Source organism: Piliocolobus tephrosceles, chromosome 20 (genome assembly GCF_002776525.5).
Source record: "Piliocolobus tephrosceles isolate RC106 chromosome 20, ASM277652v3, whole genome shotgun sequence".
Classification (NCBI taxonomy): domain Eukaryota; kingdom Metazoa; phylum Chordata; class Mammalia; order Primates; family Cercopithecidae; genus Piliocolobus; species Piliocolobus tephrosceles.
In genome coordinates, this window is record NC_045453.1 from 51,510,440 (window position 1) to 51,527,535 (window position 17,096).

At 47.6% G+C, this 17,096-nt stretch overlaps 1 protein-coding gene across 1 annotated transcript in view; it reads left to right on the forward strand.

Annotated features, from left to right (window-relative positions):
* Positions 1 to 17,096, forward strand: part of JAG1 (jagged canonical Notch ligand 1) — a 36,531-nt gene that overhangs the window by 16,642 nt on the left and 2,793 nt on the right. The window contains exons 5-25 of the mRNA XM_023217849.2: positions 1,191 to 1,251; positions 5,029 to 5,159; positions 5,399 to 5,518; positions 5,956 to 6,069; positions 7,292 to 7,405; positions 8,020 to 8,133; positions 8,526 to 8,572; positions 8,912 to 9,085; positions 9,524 to 9,674; positions 10,530 to 10,694; positions 11,523 to 11,636; positions 12,137 to 12,250; positions 12,350 to 12,463; positions 12,626 to 12,742; positions 13,216 to 13,243; positions 13,725 to 13,810; positions 14,963 to 15,076; positions 15,670 to 15,779; positions 15,869 to 16,102; positions 16,320 to 16,451; positions 16,643 to 16,793. Coding sequence (XP_023073617.1) covers positions 1,191 to 1,251; positions 5,029 to 5,159; positions 5,399 to 5,518; positions 5,956 to 6,069; positions 7,292 to 7,405; positions 8,020 to 8,133; positions 8,526 to 8,572; positions 8,912 to 9,085; positions 9,524 to 9,674; positions 10,530 to 10,694; positions 11,523 to 11,636; positions 12,137 to 12,250; positions 12,350 to 12,463; positions 12,626 to 12,742; positions 13,216 to 13,243; positions 13,725 to 13,810; positions 14,963 to 15,076; positions 15,670 to 15,779; positions 15,869 to 16,102; positions 16,320 to 16,451; positions 16,643 to 16,793 — 2,505 coding nt within the window. The remainder of the gene's footprint in view (positions 1 to 1,190; positions 1,252 to 5,028; positions 5,160 to 5,398; positions 5,519 to 5,955; positions 6,070 to 7,291; positions 7,406 to 8,019; positions 8,134 to 8,525; positions 8,573 to 8,911; positions 9,086 to 9,523; positions 9,675 to 10,529; positions 10,695 to 11,522; positions 11,637 to 12,136; positions 12,251 to 12,349; positions 12,464 to 12,625; positions 12,743 to 13,215; positions 13,244 to 13,724; positions 13,811 to 14,962; positions 15,077 to 15,669; positions 15,780 to 15,868; positions 16,103 to 16,319; positions 16,452 to 16,642; positions 16,794 to 17,096) is intronic.

A 17,096-nucleotide genomic window follows, 5' to 3' on the forward strand; every position in this document is an offset into this window, starting at 1 on the left:
CATGAGCAATCATGTACTCTGCTTATATTACATGATAATTAGGTAAATTCTTTTGATAAACTCAATTTCGAAGTGAGTTTTACAACCATGACGGAGGGATGGGGCATGGAGGAAGGAATTTGCAGATCTCCCGGGTAGTACTAATGCTTTCTTAAATAATTGGAGACAAGAGTTTAAAAAGGATGGCATTTCTGGAATTCAAATGAAAAGGGGAATTGATTAACATATTTTAGTGTGTTTGAAAAATTAAATGACCTAACACTTAGTGTGGGTTTTTTGTTTGGTGTTTTTTTTTTTTAAGATAAGGTGCTCACTTTGTCACCCATGATGGCACAATCATGGCTCATTGGAGCCTTGAACTCCTGGGCTCAAGTGATCCTCCTGCCTCAGCCTCCCAGGTAGCTGGGACTATAGGCACATGCCACCACACCCAGCTTTCCCAGCTTTTTTGTGTAGACAGAGTCTTGCTATGTTGTTGAGGCTGGTCTCAAACTCCTGGCCTCAGGCTATCCTTCTGCCTCAACCTCCCAAAGTGTTGGGATTATAGGCATGAGCCACTGTGCCTGGTCTTATAAACTGACATTTTTTTAAAAGTCACTTTTTTTTCTTTTCTTTTTTTTTTTAATGAAGTAGAGAATCGCTCTGCACGGGTACTTTACAAAAATCTCACCAGATCTGGCCACCAGATTAGCCTGCCCAATGAATCCAGCCTGGTTGGCTCTGTTAGTCCCGTGGAATTTTGAAACCAGGCATTTGGTATGGGTTTTTTTTTTTTTTAAGCCTGAGGCTCATCTGAATGTGTCCTGGTGGGATGGGGAAGGATTATCTATACCTTTTTTTCTTCTAACGAAAAGGGTGTGGGCAGAATGGAAACTGACCAAGCTCTGCTCAAGGAGCCAGGGTAGCTATGCTTTAGAGAGGCTGGACGAAGGTCGCTGTTCCCTCATCAACTTGTCTGCATTTTGTCCCCAAACAATATCATATTTTCAGGATCTGCTAACAAGGCCTTGAAGTTTAAAGCTGGTTTTGTTATTTGGGCCTCTCCCATCTTCCTCTCCTTACAAGGGACTTGATATGAGATCTATTAAAATTGTGGAATTTGCAGACTTTAATGCAATGGGCCATTCTCATGACTGTGGCGATGAAAGGAACAGGCAGTGTGCTGACACGCCCTTCTCTGTTTTTTACAGCTATTTGCCGACAAGGCTGCAGTCCCAAGCATGGGTCTTGCAAGCTCCCGGGTGACTGCAGGTAAATAAACTGGTCTTTTGTGAGATTTCTTTTAATTTTCCTTTATGTAAGAGAGAGACTGATTTTATTGTGACTGTGCCTCTTTTTCCTTGGAGAACAACAAAGCTTTTTTAAAAAATTCAGATAGACACATCCGAAGCTTATTAAATTATACCAGCTGTCTGGTGGAATGCACACACCACTTCTCTCTTGGAATAAAAAGAGACTCTTTGGGCATAGCCAGTGACTTCATGTATTAACTGTTCTGTAAATTGATAACACATTTTTATAATCTTCCCTTACAGTGCTAATGGGCTAGATGGAGGGATGTGGGCTTGTGTCTTTGCATCTCTCTCCTCCTCCTCCAGCAAGGTTTTCTTCTCCCAGCCCCCTCCCCCACTTTTCCCATCAATAGGCGAAAGTCCAGCATTCTTTAGAATGGGATTAGTCCAATCTCCTGGCCCCTTTGCAGGCGGGAGCTGGGTTGGTGCTGAGAGGTTAATGGCTGCCCCGGAATCTTGTCAGTTGAGCCTGATGAATGTAGACTTTTGCTGCAGTCCTTTGAAGTCTGTTCCTTTATGGTCCAGGAACAATGCAGAAGCCAAAGGGGGGCCTGCCCTGACCACTTCACGATGGCGGATTTTGGAACTTCTTGAAATTTATATTATGCCAATTTGGAAAAGGCTTATTTAGGGAGATATTGTTGGTATCTGTGGTGTTTTTGGCAGTCCTATGCTTTACTCTCCCTCCTCCCAAATTTTAAGGAGTAACGCTAAATGGATCCTTTGAACCTGTCACTTTTGCCCCAAAAGCTACTCTGACATGAGTAAAGGGACTCTTAGGAAACATAGTCTAAGCCAGTATGTACCAAACTAATGTTACTGGGGGCTCTTATTAAAATGCAGGTCTTGATTCTATAGGTCTGGGCTGGGCCCAGGTTTCTGCATTTCTAACAAGCTCCCAAGCGATCCTGCTGATGGAACCATCAGTGATCACTGCCCCAAAACCTCAGTACTGAAAGTGTAACTTCCAGAATTAACAAGGGAGCTGTTAAAATGCAGGTTCGTGGGCTCCATCCCACATCCGTAGAATCCCAGTCCTTGGTTTGGCCCAGGAGTCTGCATTTGACAAGCTTGCCACATGACTTTGCTGCTTGGTAAATTTTGAGGCTGCTGCTTTGGAGAGAACCATCTGTGGCCTTTACCTTTGTGATTCCACCACTCCCTGTGTTCCCCTCCCACGCAAGGGGGAACAGGGAACTCTAAATTAAGAACTGGTTGTCCTGAATTGTCTCTTCCTACATTTCAGAAAGATAGTTTATTTCCTGGAAGGCTGAGGGGCTTCTCCCGCTGTCTCCCATTGGTGGCGGTGAACTGTAGTATTTAACAGCACTGCTCTCAAATGTGGAGCAGGAATCCACCTACCTTAACTCTTCCTAATTAAGGGTATTCTGGAGAAAGTCCCAATGGCAGTGCTATTAGTGATTCCTAGCCTGCTCCCTGCTCAGATGGATATCAGCGGAGGCTGACTGTGATTTGTGCTGCTGTCATCAGAACACACACACAGCTATACAGGGGAGGGCCCTCCCAGCCAGAACAACAGGCTTTGTTTCCAGAATTTAGCCCTTTCTCTTTCGAAGTCCCACCTCCCTCTCCCTGCCCAGACACGCACTGATGGCCTTATTTACTTAAGGTGCGACTTTCCCACACATCATTTGCATAGTCTCCCAGCCCAGTTTTCTCTCCCTACCTTGAAAGAAAGTCAAAACAGAACCTTCACGCTGAGGAAGTTCAGGTTGTGTCCTGCTGCGGAAATAGTTGAATGGCAAGTTACCTGCAAGTTGTCTTTTGGATTATGTATTACACAGGTTATTTTTTTTTTCACCCCCACATGAGAATTTACTGGTTTCTGTTGTTCTCAAGTAGACTGAGTCCCTTTCCCTGGGTATACATGCTTGCTTATTGCAAGCCTGCCAATAATATCAAACTTAATTATGAATCATCATCTGAGGAAAGTCACTTCAATTTCTCATGAGAATCTTAATCATATATTATTAAACTGGGATAACTTGGTTGGTACCTCTTTTAGGGTCAGTATTTTTATTTGTTTTCTTTTGAAGTCATCCATGGCCTCTTGTGGTTGCTTTTTTATGCTTGGGGATTGAGGTCTCTTTAATTAGGTGAGGTTGGGTCCTCAGCTGCCTCTCCTTGCCTTTATGAGGCAACTTGAAGAGGCCTAGTGATCCTGAATTTGGAAGAGAATAAGGGAAGACGGTGAGAATATTGCCATTTCGTAATCAGTTCCCTCTCACTATCTTTCAGGCTAAGAATATCAGCCTTGACAGAATGGCTACCCCCCTACCTCCCACTAACGTGGGTGTCCGCTTTTGAGAACTTATTTAGATTGTAATTTTGTTCTTATCTTACTCCTCTAGTCACTTGTCACGTTGACATTCCACTTTACAGAAACCAGAATCCAGTGTCTAACTTTAAACCACACATTCTAGTGATTCTTTGCATGTGGGTGTGCATGGCTCGGTTTTAGAAGTTAGGAAGTGGTTAGTCAGTATTCTCAGGGGTTAAGTTGACTCTCAGCCGTGGGTGATTAGCTATTAGCTAGCTCCCTATAATTTTCCCATGACAAGGATTTGCTAGCCTGCCTCCCGCTCTTGGGAAACCGAAAGCCTTTCCTTCTGGGGAGTTGGAGGGGGAGGTTTGTTTTCCAGAGTTACAGCTGAGCAGCTTAGGGGGTTGGCACTGATCGGGGCTTTTCCCAGGTCCCATTCTGGAAACATGTTGCCCGTCCCACCCGCACCCCACCCTCCGCCCTCCGCCGGCAGGCTAGTTGATGTTTCTCCCTGCCTTCCCCTATCCTTGTTAAAACCTGGCTCTTGAGAAGGCAATTAAAGTTTCAGAGGGCTTGAAACTTGGAGAGTGGTTTGAGATGCTGACCCCTCTCCCACCCCAGGTGAAAGTTGTTTTGTTTTTGTTTTTGTTTGAGGATCAAAGGCACTATTTGGCCCCAAACGAGTACGATTAATCAAGGTGCTTATATAAAAGAACCTCAACTCTCCCAATACTAGATGAATTAAGCAGACTGCTTTCTTTTTTTTTTCTTTTCTTGGCAAAGCAAGAAATCACTATAAATTAGCCCACAGCAATGGCACACAAATTATGGAGTTGGTTCCAAGCGTTGTCATTTCCTTCTCCTTCCCTATAGAAGTGGGTTTAGAGAGCCTGCTCTGGCCTTGGCCAAGGGAGGAGGGTGCCCCTTTCTCTCCTTGTTTTTTTTTTTGAATAAAGCGTCATCGTGACGCGGTTTCCTGCTGCACTTGGTGGCTTGTTGCCTTTCTGTGAGCTGGGGTCGTGACTTTCTGTGCAGACAAAGAGCAGAGTGGCAAGTGCGGCGTCTGCAGAGACTTTGGCATAGCCCTCTTGTCACCAGGAGAGTCCTTTCTCTACAGTCTGTCGCAACTACTTGCGCAGGTTGATTTATTCCGTGCCTTCACCTTTGGCTCACTCGTGTGAGCCTGAGAAGAGAGTGGCTTTGTGAAGGGCATCCCCATGCTGGCCTCTTCCCAAACAGCCCTCCTTTTGTCAGGAGTCGGCTGGGAGGGGACCTCAGCCCAACTGTGAAAATGTTTGTTTATACGGAGCCCCTGATGAGCCTTGGGAGTCTACCACCCTGTCCCCAGAAACAAAACAGAAAAAGCCTGGACTTTGCAGTCTTCCGTTTGAATTGTGCAGGTCTCTCTTAACGTTCAAAAGGCTAACCTGCAGGTGTGCTGTGTGTCTGCAGGTGCCAGTACGGCTGGCAAGGCCTGTACTGTGATAAGTGCATCCCGCACCCGGGATGCGTCCATGGCATCTGCAACGAGCCCTGGCAGTGCCTCTGTGAGACCAACTGGGGCGGCCAGCTCTGTGACAAAGGTATGGCCCTAGGGATGAGACCCAGGGCGGGATGCGGGCCTCGGGAGGAGTGTGGGATCTGGGGGTGAGATGGCAGTAATTTGGTTTTTAATTTTATTGGCAGGGCTTTTATTCTGAATTCTCCCTGAATGCTGTGTGGGTTTTCTGGTTTTCTTGTTAAAAGACGATTGGGGCTAGAAACATGGCAGGTTCGCCACCTTCACAGGCATCTCTTAGTGACTCCAGGATCTTTTTGGCAGATCTCAATTACTGTGGGACCCATCAGCCGTGTCTCAACGGGGGAACTTGTAGCAACACAGGCCCTGACAAATATCAGTGTTCCTGCCCTGAGGGGTATTCAGGACCCAACTGTGAAATTGGTAAGTGGTCCAAGCGGAATGAGAGTCCTTTGTCTAATTTTTCTGTACTCAGCCTTTAAAAAATATACTTAAGGACTTGTTTAAGGAAAAAAAAGTGGAACTAGCCTCCAAAGATAGGCCTTATCCCAGCCATTCTATAGGCCTTTGTAACTTTCAAGTCCCGAAGGTTTTTTTGGATGATGTTGATTCATATAGGAGGCAGTGGGAGATGAAATGACCCCAGCTCTGCGATGTCTCGGAATGTGGTTAGAGACAGCTCAGTGAGAAAGATGACTTCCTTTCTTTCTTAGACACAGCAGGCTTCTATCACACGCTTGCTTTTGGTTTTTGAAATATGCTTGCACTAGTGGCTGTGGTGTGGGATTCGGTTGGAGGGGGGCGTGGGGAGGCAGCGGTGTGCAGGCATCCCTCGCTGACTGCCATCCTGGTTTTTGCAGCTGAGCACGCCTGCCTCTCTGATCCCTGCCACAACAGAGGCAGCTGTAAGGAGACCTCCCTGGGCTTTGAGTGTGAGTGTTCCCCAGGCTGGACCGGCCCCACGTGCTCTACCAGTAAGTCCAATTTTCAGCCTGTGTCCATTCTAAGGATCCTTGTGCCAAGATACCATGCTGGGGAGAGGTACCTAGGCTTGTCCAGTGTGATGTCTCAGCGGGAGAGGGGCGGGTGCAGGCATAAGTCTGGTAAGCAGTCTGGCGACTTGTGTGTTTGGAAGTCTCCCAGCACCCCTATCCTGTCCCACTAAGGTAGTGCATGTATCTGTTCTTGGGAGGAACGTCCTCGTGGAATCGCTTGGTCCTTTGCATCTGCTTCCTGGAGCTGGCTACCTTCCAATTGTGGTTATTCTCCTTGCAGCCATGGAGAGGCTGCCTTCAGGGGAGGTTGTCACTCACTACTGGATTTTGTCATAGGGCCGGGGGCCCCAAAAGAAGAACGTGGCCTGCAGAGTTCCTTTGGCTGTGAGACAGGGCTGTATGTCAGAATCACCTGGGGTTGCCTTACAGTGTAAATCTCTGGGTCCCCCAGATTCCCTCCAGAATCCGGGAGTCCATGGTCTCTGATAAACTTCTGAAATTCTGCAGTGCAGCCAGGCCTGAGAACCGCTGTCATCAGCACCCCAGGTGTGGTTCTGGATGTGGATTTCTGGGGTCAGCTTGCCTGTGCTGGTCCTGGGCCCCCACCCGTCACTTGCGGAACTCCAGCAGGCCACAGAAGCTCCTGGGGCCCTCTTTAAATGGCACAGTAGCAATTCCCGTCTCTGAGGGTTGTCATAAAGACACAAAAATGAATACTTGATAAATTGTCAGGAGTTCTCTCTGGTCAGAGCAGAAGTGGAGAATGCAGCCTCTAGGTGTGCTATTTTGGGCAAACTCTAAGCAAATAAGAAGAATAAGGTTTTCCACCTGTAAAGAACTGTTTTTCCTTACTCCTTAGCTACTTCTGAGCCATGATGAAACTTTTCTTTAAAAATAAAGATTAGGCAGATAGAGATGTCCTGTGTTCCTCCTGGGCGGATGCTCTGTCAGGATCCAGCTGTCTTTCTCCCCCACTACTTAGGTTGGGGATTACATGAACTGGGGCAGTGGGGGATTTAAAGCTAAAATCAAGGCTTCGGCCTTATCGTCACCGTCCCACTTGTCCTGCTGTAGCTTTCCTTGTAGCAGGTGTCTGGCTCTTCAATGACAGCCCCTCATGTGAGAGGTGATGATGTTAAAGGATCTAATTGTCAGATGGATTGAATTAAATTGTCAACCCCCTCCTTTTCTTGTTGACCAGACATTGATGACTGTTCTCCTAATAACTGTTCCCACGGCGGCACCTGCCAGGACCTGGTTAACGGATTTAAGTGTGTGTGCCCCCCACAGTGGACTGGCAAAACGTGCCAGTTAGGTGAGAAAATCCCTGCGACTGTAATTTTTATATCAAGGTTGGCTTTGATTGTCAAAGCCGTTACAGAAGACGAGCGTGTGGCCGGCAGTGTGACTTCACACTCCATCATGCTAAGAAGTAATTTATTATCAAGAGTCTAGCAGGCCTGGGAGAAATAACTTGAATGCAAATGGACTAGCTCTTTTAGGCCCTGTGGGAAAGTCGTGGGATTCCTTGAACCATGTCAATCGTCTGTCCGAGGAGTGTTCAGCTGGGTTCCAAACGGGGATGATCTCATGAGGAATGAGCTGTCTGCATTCTTTTTGCCACATTTAAATCCCAGCAACTAGGCTGCGCTGGGTTTTGCACAGAAACGCCTGGTGGCTTTCTGCTGTTCTGTTGGGGGCTGGTTAACTAGCAGCTGGAAAGTTATCAATTAGCGTTCTTATTGGATAATGGCTAGGGAGAGGGATCAGATGCTTAAAATAGAGGGAACCTCTAGTATCTTTTATTTAGCTAGCTTATTAAAATGTCTCCTGTCTCAGACAAACTCTGGCCTGTTCTTTTCTTTTTTACAAGGTGGGGGAGATTCGGGTCGAACTTCATTTCTCATGCTCATCCCCATCTCCTTTCAGATGCCAATGAATGTGAGGCCAAACCTTGTGTAAACGCCAAATCCTGTAAGAATCTCATTGCCAGCTACTACTGCGACTGTCTTCCCGGCTGGATGGGTCAGAATTGTGACATAAGTGAGTGACTTTGTTTCCATTTTGATTTTCATGACACTTGGGTAGCCGACTTGCTGGTCTGTATTGAGGCTCCAGGAAAACCTTAGAGTGGGAATGTTTTTTTGAGAGGGAGTGGTCAGTGCAGCAGTGAAAACAGACACTTTATCAGGCTCATTTAGCTGCTAAAACCAGCCATATTCTGATAATGTGGCTGAAACAATGATGTGAAGTTTCACTCCCTCATTCTGGAACAATTAGGGAGGGTCCCCACCCAGCCTAATAACCTTATCTCACGGGAAGCACACAGGAAATCTGATTTGAAACTTATCTATCCTGAGCTGAGAAGGCTTTTCAATTAAGCCCAATTTCACTGTAAATTACCTCTTTAAAATGATGACTTATTTATTTTTTAGATATTAATGACTGCCTTGGCCAGTGTCAGAATGACGCCTCCTGTCGGGTATGTAAATCTTTGCTTAAATCAAAACTTTGACAATTGACAACAAATCTTTAGATTTGTGTGACACTGGGAGAGCTCTGTCCCTGTGAGATTTAAAAACTTGGGTGAAAAACGAGTCTCTCGGAAGTTTCACTAGGGCTTATGTTACCCCAGCCTCGTGGGAGTCATTTTGAAGGCATGCACGTAGAAATTCCTCTAAGCATTTACAGAGGTTTGGCATTTGGCTATTTCAGTGAACCAGCAAAACCGCAACAGTCATGCTAAACCGCTGAAGCCCTGTGCTTGTGGAATACATAGAAAAAAAAGCACGTGTCTCTCTCTCTCCTTCTCCTCTTCCAGGATTTGGTTAATGGTTATCGCTGTATCTGTCCACCTGGCTATGCAGGCGATCACTGTGAGAGAGACATCGATGAATGTGCCAGCAACCCCTGTTTGAATGGGGGTCACTGTCAGAATGAAATCAACAGATTCCAGTGTCTGTGTCCCACTGGTTTCTCTGGAAACCTCTGTCAGGTGAGTGGTGGCAAAACCTCAGATGGCCAAATTTTTAGAGCAGAGCCGCTGCCTCCTCCACTTCCCCTTTACTCCTCCCTCAGCTCTTATGTCTGGAATTTCCTGACATCTGTTAACATCCTATTGATGACAGAGTCTCTGCTAGACAAATGCTGGTGGAAGGAGATATTGACGAATTATTTTCTTCTTAGTGTCTTCCTCTTTGTGTTCCATTTGGTTCCCTCCACCCCCTCTTGGGCTCCCTCTCCCACTCTGCTCCGTTGTTTCAAATATGGACATTGGCAGTCCCTAGGGCATGGAGACGTATCTTACAGGGTGTCTTCTAATAGAAACAGAAGGAACTGTCAGGTTCCAGTGCCTGCTGCCCCAAAGAAGTTATCATGACACCTTTGTTTTACCCTGATCCCTCCCCCTTTTCCCCGTTCCTGATATTTGCAGCTGGACGTCGATTATTGTGAGCCTAATCCCTGCCAGAACGGTGCCCAGTGCTACAACCGTGCCAGCGACTATTTCTGCAAGTGCCCCGAGGACTATGAGGGCAAGAACTGCTCACGCCTGAAAGACCACTGCCGCACGACCCCCTGTGAAGGTACCTCCCTTCTCCTGGGACCTGGCTGTCTCCAGACTTTCTCCTTTTGTCCCCACTTACTACCACTGCCCCTTGCTACACTTGAGAAGTAGTGTATTGGTGAGGAGGACCTCTACAGTGAAATGATCCTGTCTGTGTAGCGGGCCCGAGACACGTGGAAACAATCTATTCAGGCCTGCCAGTGGGAGATCCATGTCTACAAGTAGCCCAGGGGAGAGCATGTGAAATCCATTTAGCATTCCTGTTCTGGGGTGGGCTGATGTGCAACGCTGAGGCAAATGCCTGAGAACAACACTGTCAACAGAGCTTCCTGCAACGGCAGACCGGGGGAATGTTCTGTATCTGCACGGTCAGGTGTGGGAGCCCCAGGCAATGTAGACTGTGACTAGCGCAACTAGAAACTGATTTTATTTCATTTTAGTTCATTTAAATGTAAATAGCCACATGTGGCCGGTGGCTGCTGTATTAGGTAGCACGACATTTAAAGCTTCTATAAGATTGTCCTTGAGCCTTGCTTAAGGTCAAAAAGGAAGTGAATAAAGCAGGTCCTTTTTCCTTAGCAAGTGTTTACCAAATTGGGTAGATGTCAAAGGTAGCATGAAGGGGACCTGCAAGCGTGTGGGTTTTCCTGGTTGTGGAGGGAGAAAATGCTTTAAAACTCTTTGCCTGGAGTCTCGACTTTGCCACATCATAATGTGATGTGGCATGTTGCCAGTATCTTGGCTTCCCTGGGGTGTGTCTCATTAGCCAGAGGGTCCCTGTCTCCAGGAAAGTGGGCTTGGCCCAGGCCCTTGGCTTAGGAATGCTGCGTCTGTGGGTGCATGGCTGTGATCTGATCCCAAGCCTATCTTCTAGTGATTGACAGTTGCACAGTGGCCATGGCTTCCAACGACACACCTGAAGGGGTGCGGTATATTTCCTCGAATGTCTGTGGTCCCCACGGGAAGTGCAAGAGTCAGTCGGGAGGCAAATTCACCTGTGACTGTAACAAAGGCTTCACGGGAACATACTGCCATGAAAGTAAGACTCCCTCATCCGGGAAGGGATCAGTGCTCCCCAGTCTGCCCCTGCCCCTGCCCCGCCCTGGGATCATTGGTGTTGAAAGTTTTTTCTTTTTTCTTTTTTTTGGAGACCAAATTTCGCTGCTCTTGCCCAGGCTAGAGTGCAGTGCCGCGATCTTGGCTCACCGCAACCTTGGCCTCCCAGGTTCAAGCGATTCTCCTGCCTGCCTCAGCCTTCCTCAGTAGCTGGGATTACAGGCATGCGCCACTATGCCCAGCTAATTTTGTATTTTTAGTGGAGATGGGGGTTCCCCATGTTGATCAGGCTGGTCTCGAACTCCCAACCTCAGATGATCCGCCCCCCGCCCCCCCCACTCGGCCTCCCAAAGTGCTGGGATTACAGGTGTGAGCCACCGCGCCTCCGCAGTGTTGAAATTGTTTTAATCAGAAACAGCAAGGCTGGGGAAGACCGGTCGAGGCTTATCCTTACATCTGGGATCTAAGACAGGTCGTGTTCAATTTACCACATCACTCTGCCTCGGAGCCTCCATATCTATGTTGGAACATTCTGGAATGTTGCTAGGTTGGGTGGTTCCTCTTTAGGAGTTTCTTCCCCACTTTCACCAAGTACAGGTGACTGAATGCCCATGTGAGGGCATTAAGTGGGTAAGGCACTCTGGAAGCTTCTGCTTGATAAGCCGCCTAATTTGAGAAACAGCCCTGATGGAGGGTGGCAGGTGGAGGTGCCAGGTGCATTGTCTCAGGAGGGAGCCATGAAAACTGCCGAATAGTGCTTGTCTATGGCTTCGCTTGTCCTTCAGCTCTTTTTTTTTGCTTTGTTTGGTAGATATTAATGACTGTGAGAGCAACCCCTGTAGAAACGGTGGTACTTGCATCGATGGTGTCAACTCCTACAAGTGCATCTGTAGTGACGGCTGGGAGGGGGCCTACTGTGAAATCAGTGAGTCTGCCACTGTTTGGGGAGCTCTGGGATGTATGGGTCATGTTGGAGGGATACCACCTCAACGTGGGAAATCTTTCTTTGTCCTGGAAATCTCTGGAAGCAAGACCCCAGTGATTTCTGCAATGGGACAGTATCACTTGTGTCTCATTTGCGTTTGAGTACTGATGACAGCTTATGGGGAGGAACTTCTGCTGAGAAGCTATAGAATTTGACTGTGTAATAAATATTCCTGCTTGCAAGGAAAGTCATATTTCTACTTTAATTTCCATGGGACTTCCAGAGGCCCACCTCACATCTTGCCTAACTTGTGGCATTCAAAGTAACGTAGTTGGGAGCCCCTTTATTCCTGGAAAAGCCTGATTGTGTTAAAGTACTACGACTGTGGCTGTTCTCAGAATAGAGTGTTTGGATGTAAGCAGTAGGAAAGGCTTGGCTCTCGCCTGTCGTGAGTGGTCCTGGACTTGGTCTTCAGCCGATTGTCTCCTCTTTGATTCTAGATATTAATGACTGCAGCCAGAACCCCTGCCACAATGGGGGCACTTGTCGCGACCTGGTCAACGACTTCTACTGTGACTGTAAAAACGGGTGGAAAGGAAAGACCTGCCACTCACGTAAGTGGTAGTTGGCCTTGGATGCTATCTCTGAGACCCTTCCCTCTGTCTCCTGTGGGAGGGGGCCACTGGGACTCACACTGAGATATTTTCCTCCAGGTGACAGTCAGTGTGACGAGGCCACGTGCAACAACGGTGGCACCTGCTATGATGAGGGGGATGCTTTTAAGTGCATGTGTCCTGGCGGCTGGGAAGGAACCACCTGTAACATAGGTAACTTTCTGCCCCACGTGGGATCTGCAGTGGGCATGGCCACCTGGGCGTGTCTGCTGGTTGGCCCCTGGAGCTTATGATATTTCTCTGGGCCTGGTTCTTGCCCCTCCAGACTGTTTCTGGATACTCAGGGAGGGTGGTCGTGTCTGCTTTTCTTTATAGCCCAAAACAGTAGCTGCCTGCCCAACCCCTGCCATAATGGGGGCACATGTGTGGTCAACGGCGAGTCCTTTACGTGCGTCTGCAAGGAAGGCTGGGAGGGACCCATCTGTGCTCAGAGTGAGTGTCCTCCCCCTTGAACTCTCCCAGGGCTGTCGGAGCAGATCCTGACACCCTTGGGGACTTGCAATGGAAACCAGAAGCAGAGCTGTTTGATGTCTGCTTTTGTATCACCTGGGTCTGCATTAATGACTTGATGGGATACAGCCCTGACCTGGGCATGAGAAAGTCGCCAATGAGATAAGTGGAGACAGATGGCGTCTCAGTTCCCAGCTCTGGGTCTGACCAGCAGCCTGTCTCCTTCCATTCTCACCCCCACCCCTGTCCCCTACCAGGGCCTCTTCCTGTGTACATGTGTCCCACAGCAAAACTAAGTGTAGTGCGGGCCTGGTTCCAATTTAGCAAAGGTATTTTGCTGGTGTTAACTACGACTTTATCATTTGGGTATTAAGGAAATAAGTGGTGGTTTTACTTAGGGCTAAGACCGCTTTCCCTGTTGAAGGCCTCACTATTAAGTTGTCTTTTGTTTGCAGATACCAATGACTGCAGCCCTCATCCCTGGTAAGTGTGACATCCTTTTAAGCCAGCACTCGTCCAGTATCGTGTGTGTGTGTGTGTGTGTGTGTGTGTGTGTGAATCACCCAGGGATCGTGTTTAAAATGCAAGTTCTGAGTCAGGAGGTCTGGGGTGGGGCTTCAGACTGCTTTCCTAACAAGCTCCCAGGTGAAGCCATCCTGCTGCTCTGTGGACCACACTTTAATTAGCCAGCTTGTGTCCTCATTTAGAGCAGTGATTTTTCAACCTTGGCTGCACACCAGAATCACCTGGGAGCTTTTAAAAATCCCACTGCCTGGGCTGCAACCAAGACCTATGAAATCAGACTTTCTGGGGGTGGGACCCAGGCATCAGTATTCTTTAAAGTTCCCCAGGCAATAGCCATGAGGTGAGAGCCACTGACTGTAACTGGTGACATGCGAGTGATTGGCAGCCAGAATAATGGACTGGGAAAGGTTGGTAACCAAGGCGGTCTTTGCTTTCTCAGTTACAACAGCGGCACCTGTGTGGATGGAGACAACTGGTACCGGTGCGAATGTGCCCCGGGTTTTGCTGGACCTGACTGCAGAATAAGTAAGGACTGTCCCTGTCTGATTTTCCCAATGGCTTTACCCCTTCATTCCATACCTCAGCCCGAGACTTTCATCTTTAAAAACAAAGCCACCATTCCGTTTAAGTAGCTCTCAGAGAGCAAAGGATCTCCCTCTTCCAGCTGGGATTAAGATGTCCCAGGCTGGTCCTCCCAGGTACCTGCTGGTGGTTCCCTGGGTGGTGTCGCCCTCCTTGTTCTTGGGGGGAGAGTGCCAGCCACAGAATCTGATGATTACACTGGGGTCCTGAAGAAAGTGTGTGCATTTCCCCATGACTAACATGAAATTATGGGCAAGCAGACATTAACCGCAGCTACACCGGTATAGGATAGAGCTAATACAAACGGAAGGGAGGACGACTGTGGCTTCCAGAGGCTTGTCTCTGCTGGGTCTGATCAGGCCCTGGAGAAATGACTAAAATAGGAAAATACGGGCAGGCAATGCAGTTTTTCAAGAAGTTTAAAATGTATTATTTCAAGCCCTTTCTCTTACAGAACAAAAAACGGTGCTAGAGTAGTTATGGTTTGATCCTTGTACCCAAATTATCTGCAATTTTACTGGTGCTTGAAATCCAAGTCTGGGATTAACTAGTCTTCAGCACTAGATGGGGGCAGGTTGTATCTGTTTCATGTTTCTAAATAAACAGTTGGCAAACTGTGGCCTAGGGGCTGTCTCCAGCCCACTGTCTGTTTTTATAAATACAGTTTTCTTGGCATACAGCCACGCATTCATTTACGTATTGTCTATGGCTACTTTCATGATACCACAAGAGTTGAATAGTTGTGACAGAGACTATATACTCCACAAAGCCCGACATGTTTACCGTCTCACCCTTTCCAGGAAACTTTGCCAGGCTTGCTGTAAACTGCACTGTCAGAGAAAGGAATCAAATTAAAAATTGCTGCCTCCCAAAATGGTTCTCCACTGTTAGAACTCAGGATGGTGGCGGTCCTTGGGGGCCAGTGATGAGAGGTTTTTGCAATAGATGATCTGTTTCTTCTTTTGGATGCTGCTTACCTGAGAGAAAATTCATCAAGCTTATGATAATATGCTTTTCTAGTACATTATGTCAATAAAAATCTCAAAACATTGCAACAAACCATCAGTCCCTAAACTTGAACTCCATTTCTCCTAGACATCAATGAATGCCAGTCTTCACCTTGTGCCTTTGGAGCCACCTGTGTGGATGAGATCAATGGCTACCGGTGTGTCTGCCCTCCAGGGCACAGTGGTGCCAAGTGCCAGGAAGGTATGTGTGCCAGGCTCCAGCTGCCCATGGGTCTTCTGGGGTGAGCGACCTTTACAGTCACCATTTTGACTTTTCGCAAATAAGCCACTGTGCTCAGGGAGGGAACACGCAGTGGGGGGCTGCAAGGAAAGGGAAACGTGAAGAGTCTTCCCCAAAACAGGTAGCTGTTTTTGGTCAGCTATTGCCACGATACCGTGTACCAAACCATCCCAAACTGCTGTGGCTTGCAGCAAGCATTATTTTTACTGCTTACGATATGCAGCATGGGCAGAAAGATCGTGCTGTGGGTTGGGTTCAGTTGGGCCAGTGGCTGTGTCTGGGGCATATTCCTTTCATTGCCAATGGTAGGCGTGCAAGAGGCTGGTCACAGGCTCTGCTTACATCACATCTGCCAGTGTTGCATTGGCCAGGGCAGGTCTTGTGGCCAAGCGCAGAGCCAGCAAAGGTAGGAAGTATACATGCTGTTACTGTGGGAAGAATGATCTTAACATGGCAAAGGGCACAGGTGTAACCATTTCGTAACAGGGACCAAAGAATTGAACCCTGATCCGGTTCACAGAAAAATAAACTGCTCACCAGTCTCCACCTGTCAGTTTCAGGGAGACCTTGCCTCACCATGGGGAGTGTCATACCAGATGGGGCCAAATGGGATGATGACTGTAATACTTGCCAATGCCTGAATGGACGGATCGCCTGCTCAAAGGTAGGACATGATGGCCGCCGCAGTTCACCTGTGTTCTGGAATCAGCGGTGAGCATGCCTGCTAAGCTGCCAGCTTCTGTTTTTCTCCAGGTCTGGTGTGGCCCTCGACCATGCCTGCTCCACAAAGGGCACAGCGAGTGCCCCAGCGGGCAGAGCTGCATCCCCATCCTGGACGACCAGTGCTTCGTCCACCCCTGCACTGGTGTGGGCGAGTGTCGGTCTTCCAGTCTCCAGCCGGTGAAGACGAAGTGCACCTCTGACTCCTATTACCAGGATAACTGTGCGAACATCACATTTACCTTTAACAAGGAGATGATGTCACCAGTACGTAACAAGTTTTTATTTTTATTTTGGCATGGTGAATGTCTGCTTGCTTGCTTTAAAGGAGGAATGTCATGAGCTAGGATCTAGTTCTCCCTAGCCTCAATTCCTGTCTTATAGTAAAGTGAGCTTGAACTTAGCCCAGCCTCAAAGAGAATATCTCAGCCTTTTGTTCTTCCTCTCAATCTTACACGTGTGTGGGTTTTTAAAATCGTTGTAGGGTCTTACTACAGAGCACATTTGCAGTGAATTGCGGAATTTGAATATTTTGAAGAATGTTTCCGCTGAATATTCAATCTACATCGCTTGTGAGCCTTCCCCTTCAGCGAACAATGAAATACATGTGGCCATTGTAAGTATAAGACCCATTCACACCTCACTATTCCGACTGCAAGGCAGTTAACAAACTTCGGTTAACCAGTGTCTGAATGGAACAAATTCACTGACAAAAAGCTTTGCAGACACAGATTGTCAAGTAATTTTGGGAAGAAAGGCTGCTTTGAATATTCCCCTGACTCTCAAGTCTGATCATTCTTTTTCCAGTCTGCTGAAGATATACGGGATGATGGAAACCCGATCAAGGAAATCACTGACAAAATAATTGATCTTGTTAGTAAACGTGATGGAAACAGCTCGCTCATTGCTGCTGTTGCAGAAGTGAGAGTTCAGAGGAGGCCTCTGAAGAACACAACAGGTAGGTGTCAAGTGGGACTAGTTTATTTGTGTGATGACAGACGATCTCATTACACTTCAATAAAGCCATCAGGTCGGGGGATTACTTGGCAGTGTCCTACCCTTGCAGGAGCTCCCAATTTAATAGAACTGAGGGCAGCCTACTTGACTAAGGTCACATGGCCCATGGGAATAGAGATCTGCCTCATATTTTCCTTCCCAACACACTATGCAATGTTCCCTGCAGAACAGGTATTGTGCCTAGATCCATGACAAAGCCCTAGGACGCTGCTTGTCCTTTGTCCTTGAGTTTGAAGCTGTACAA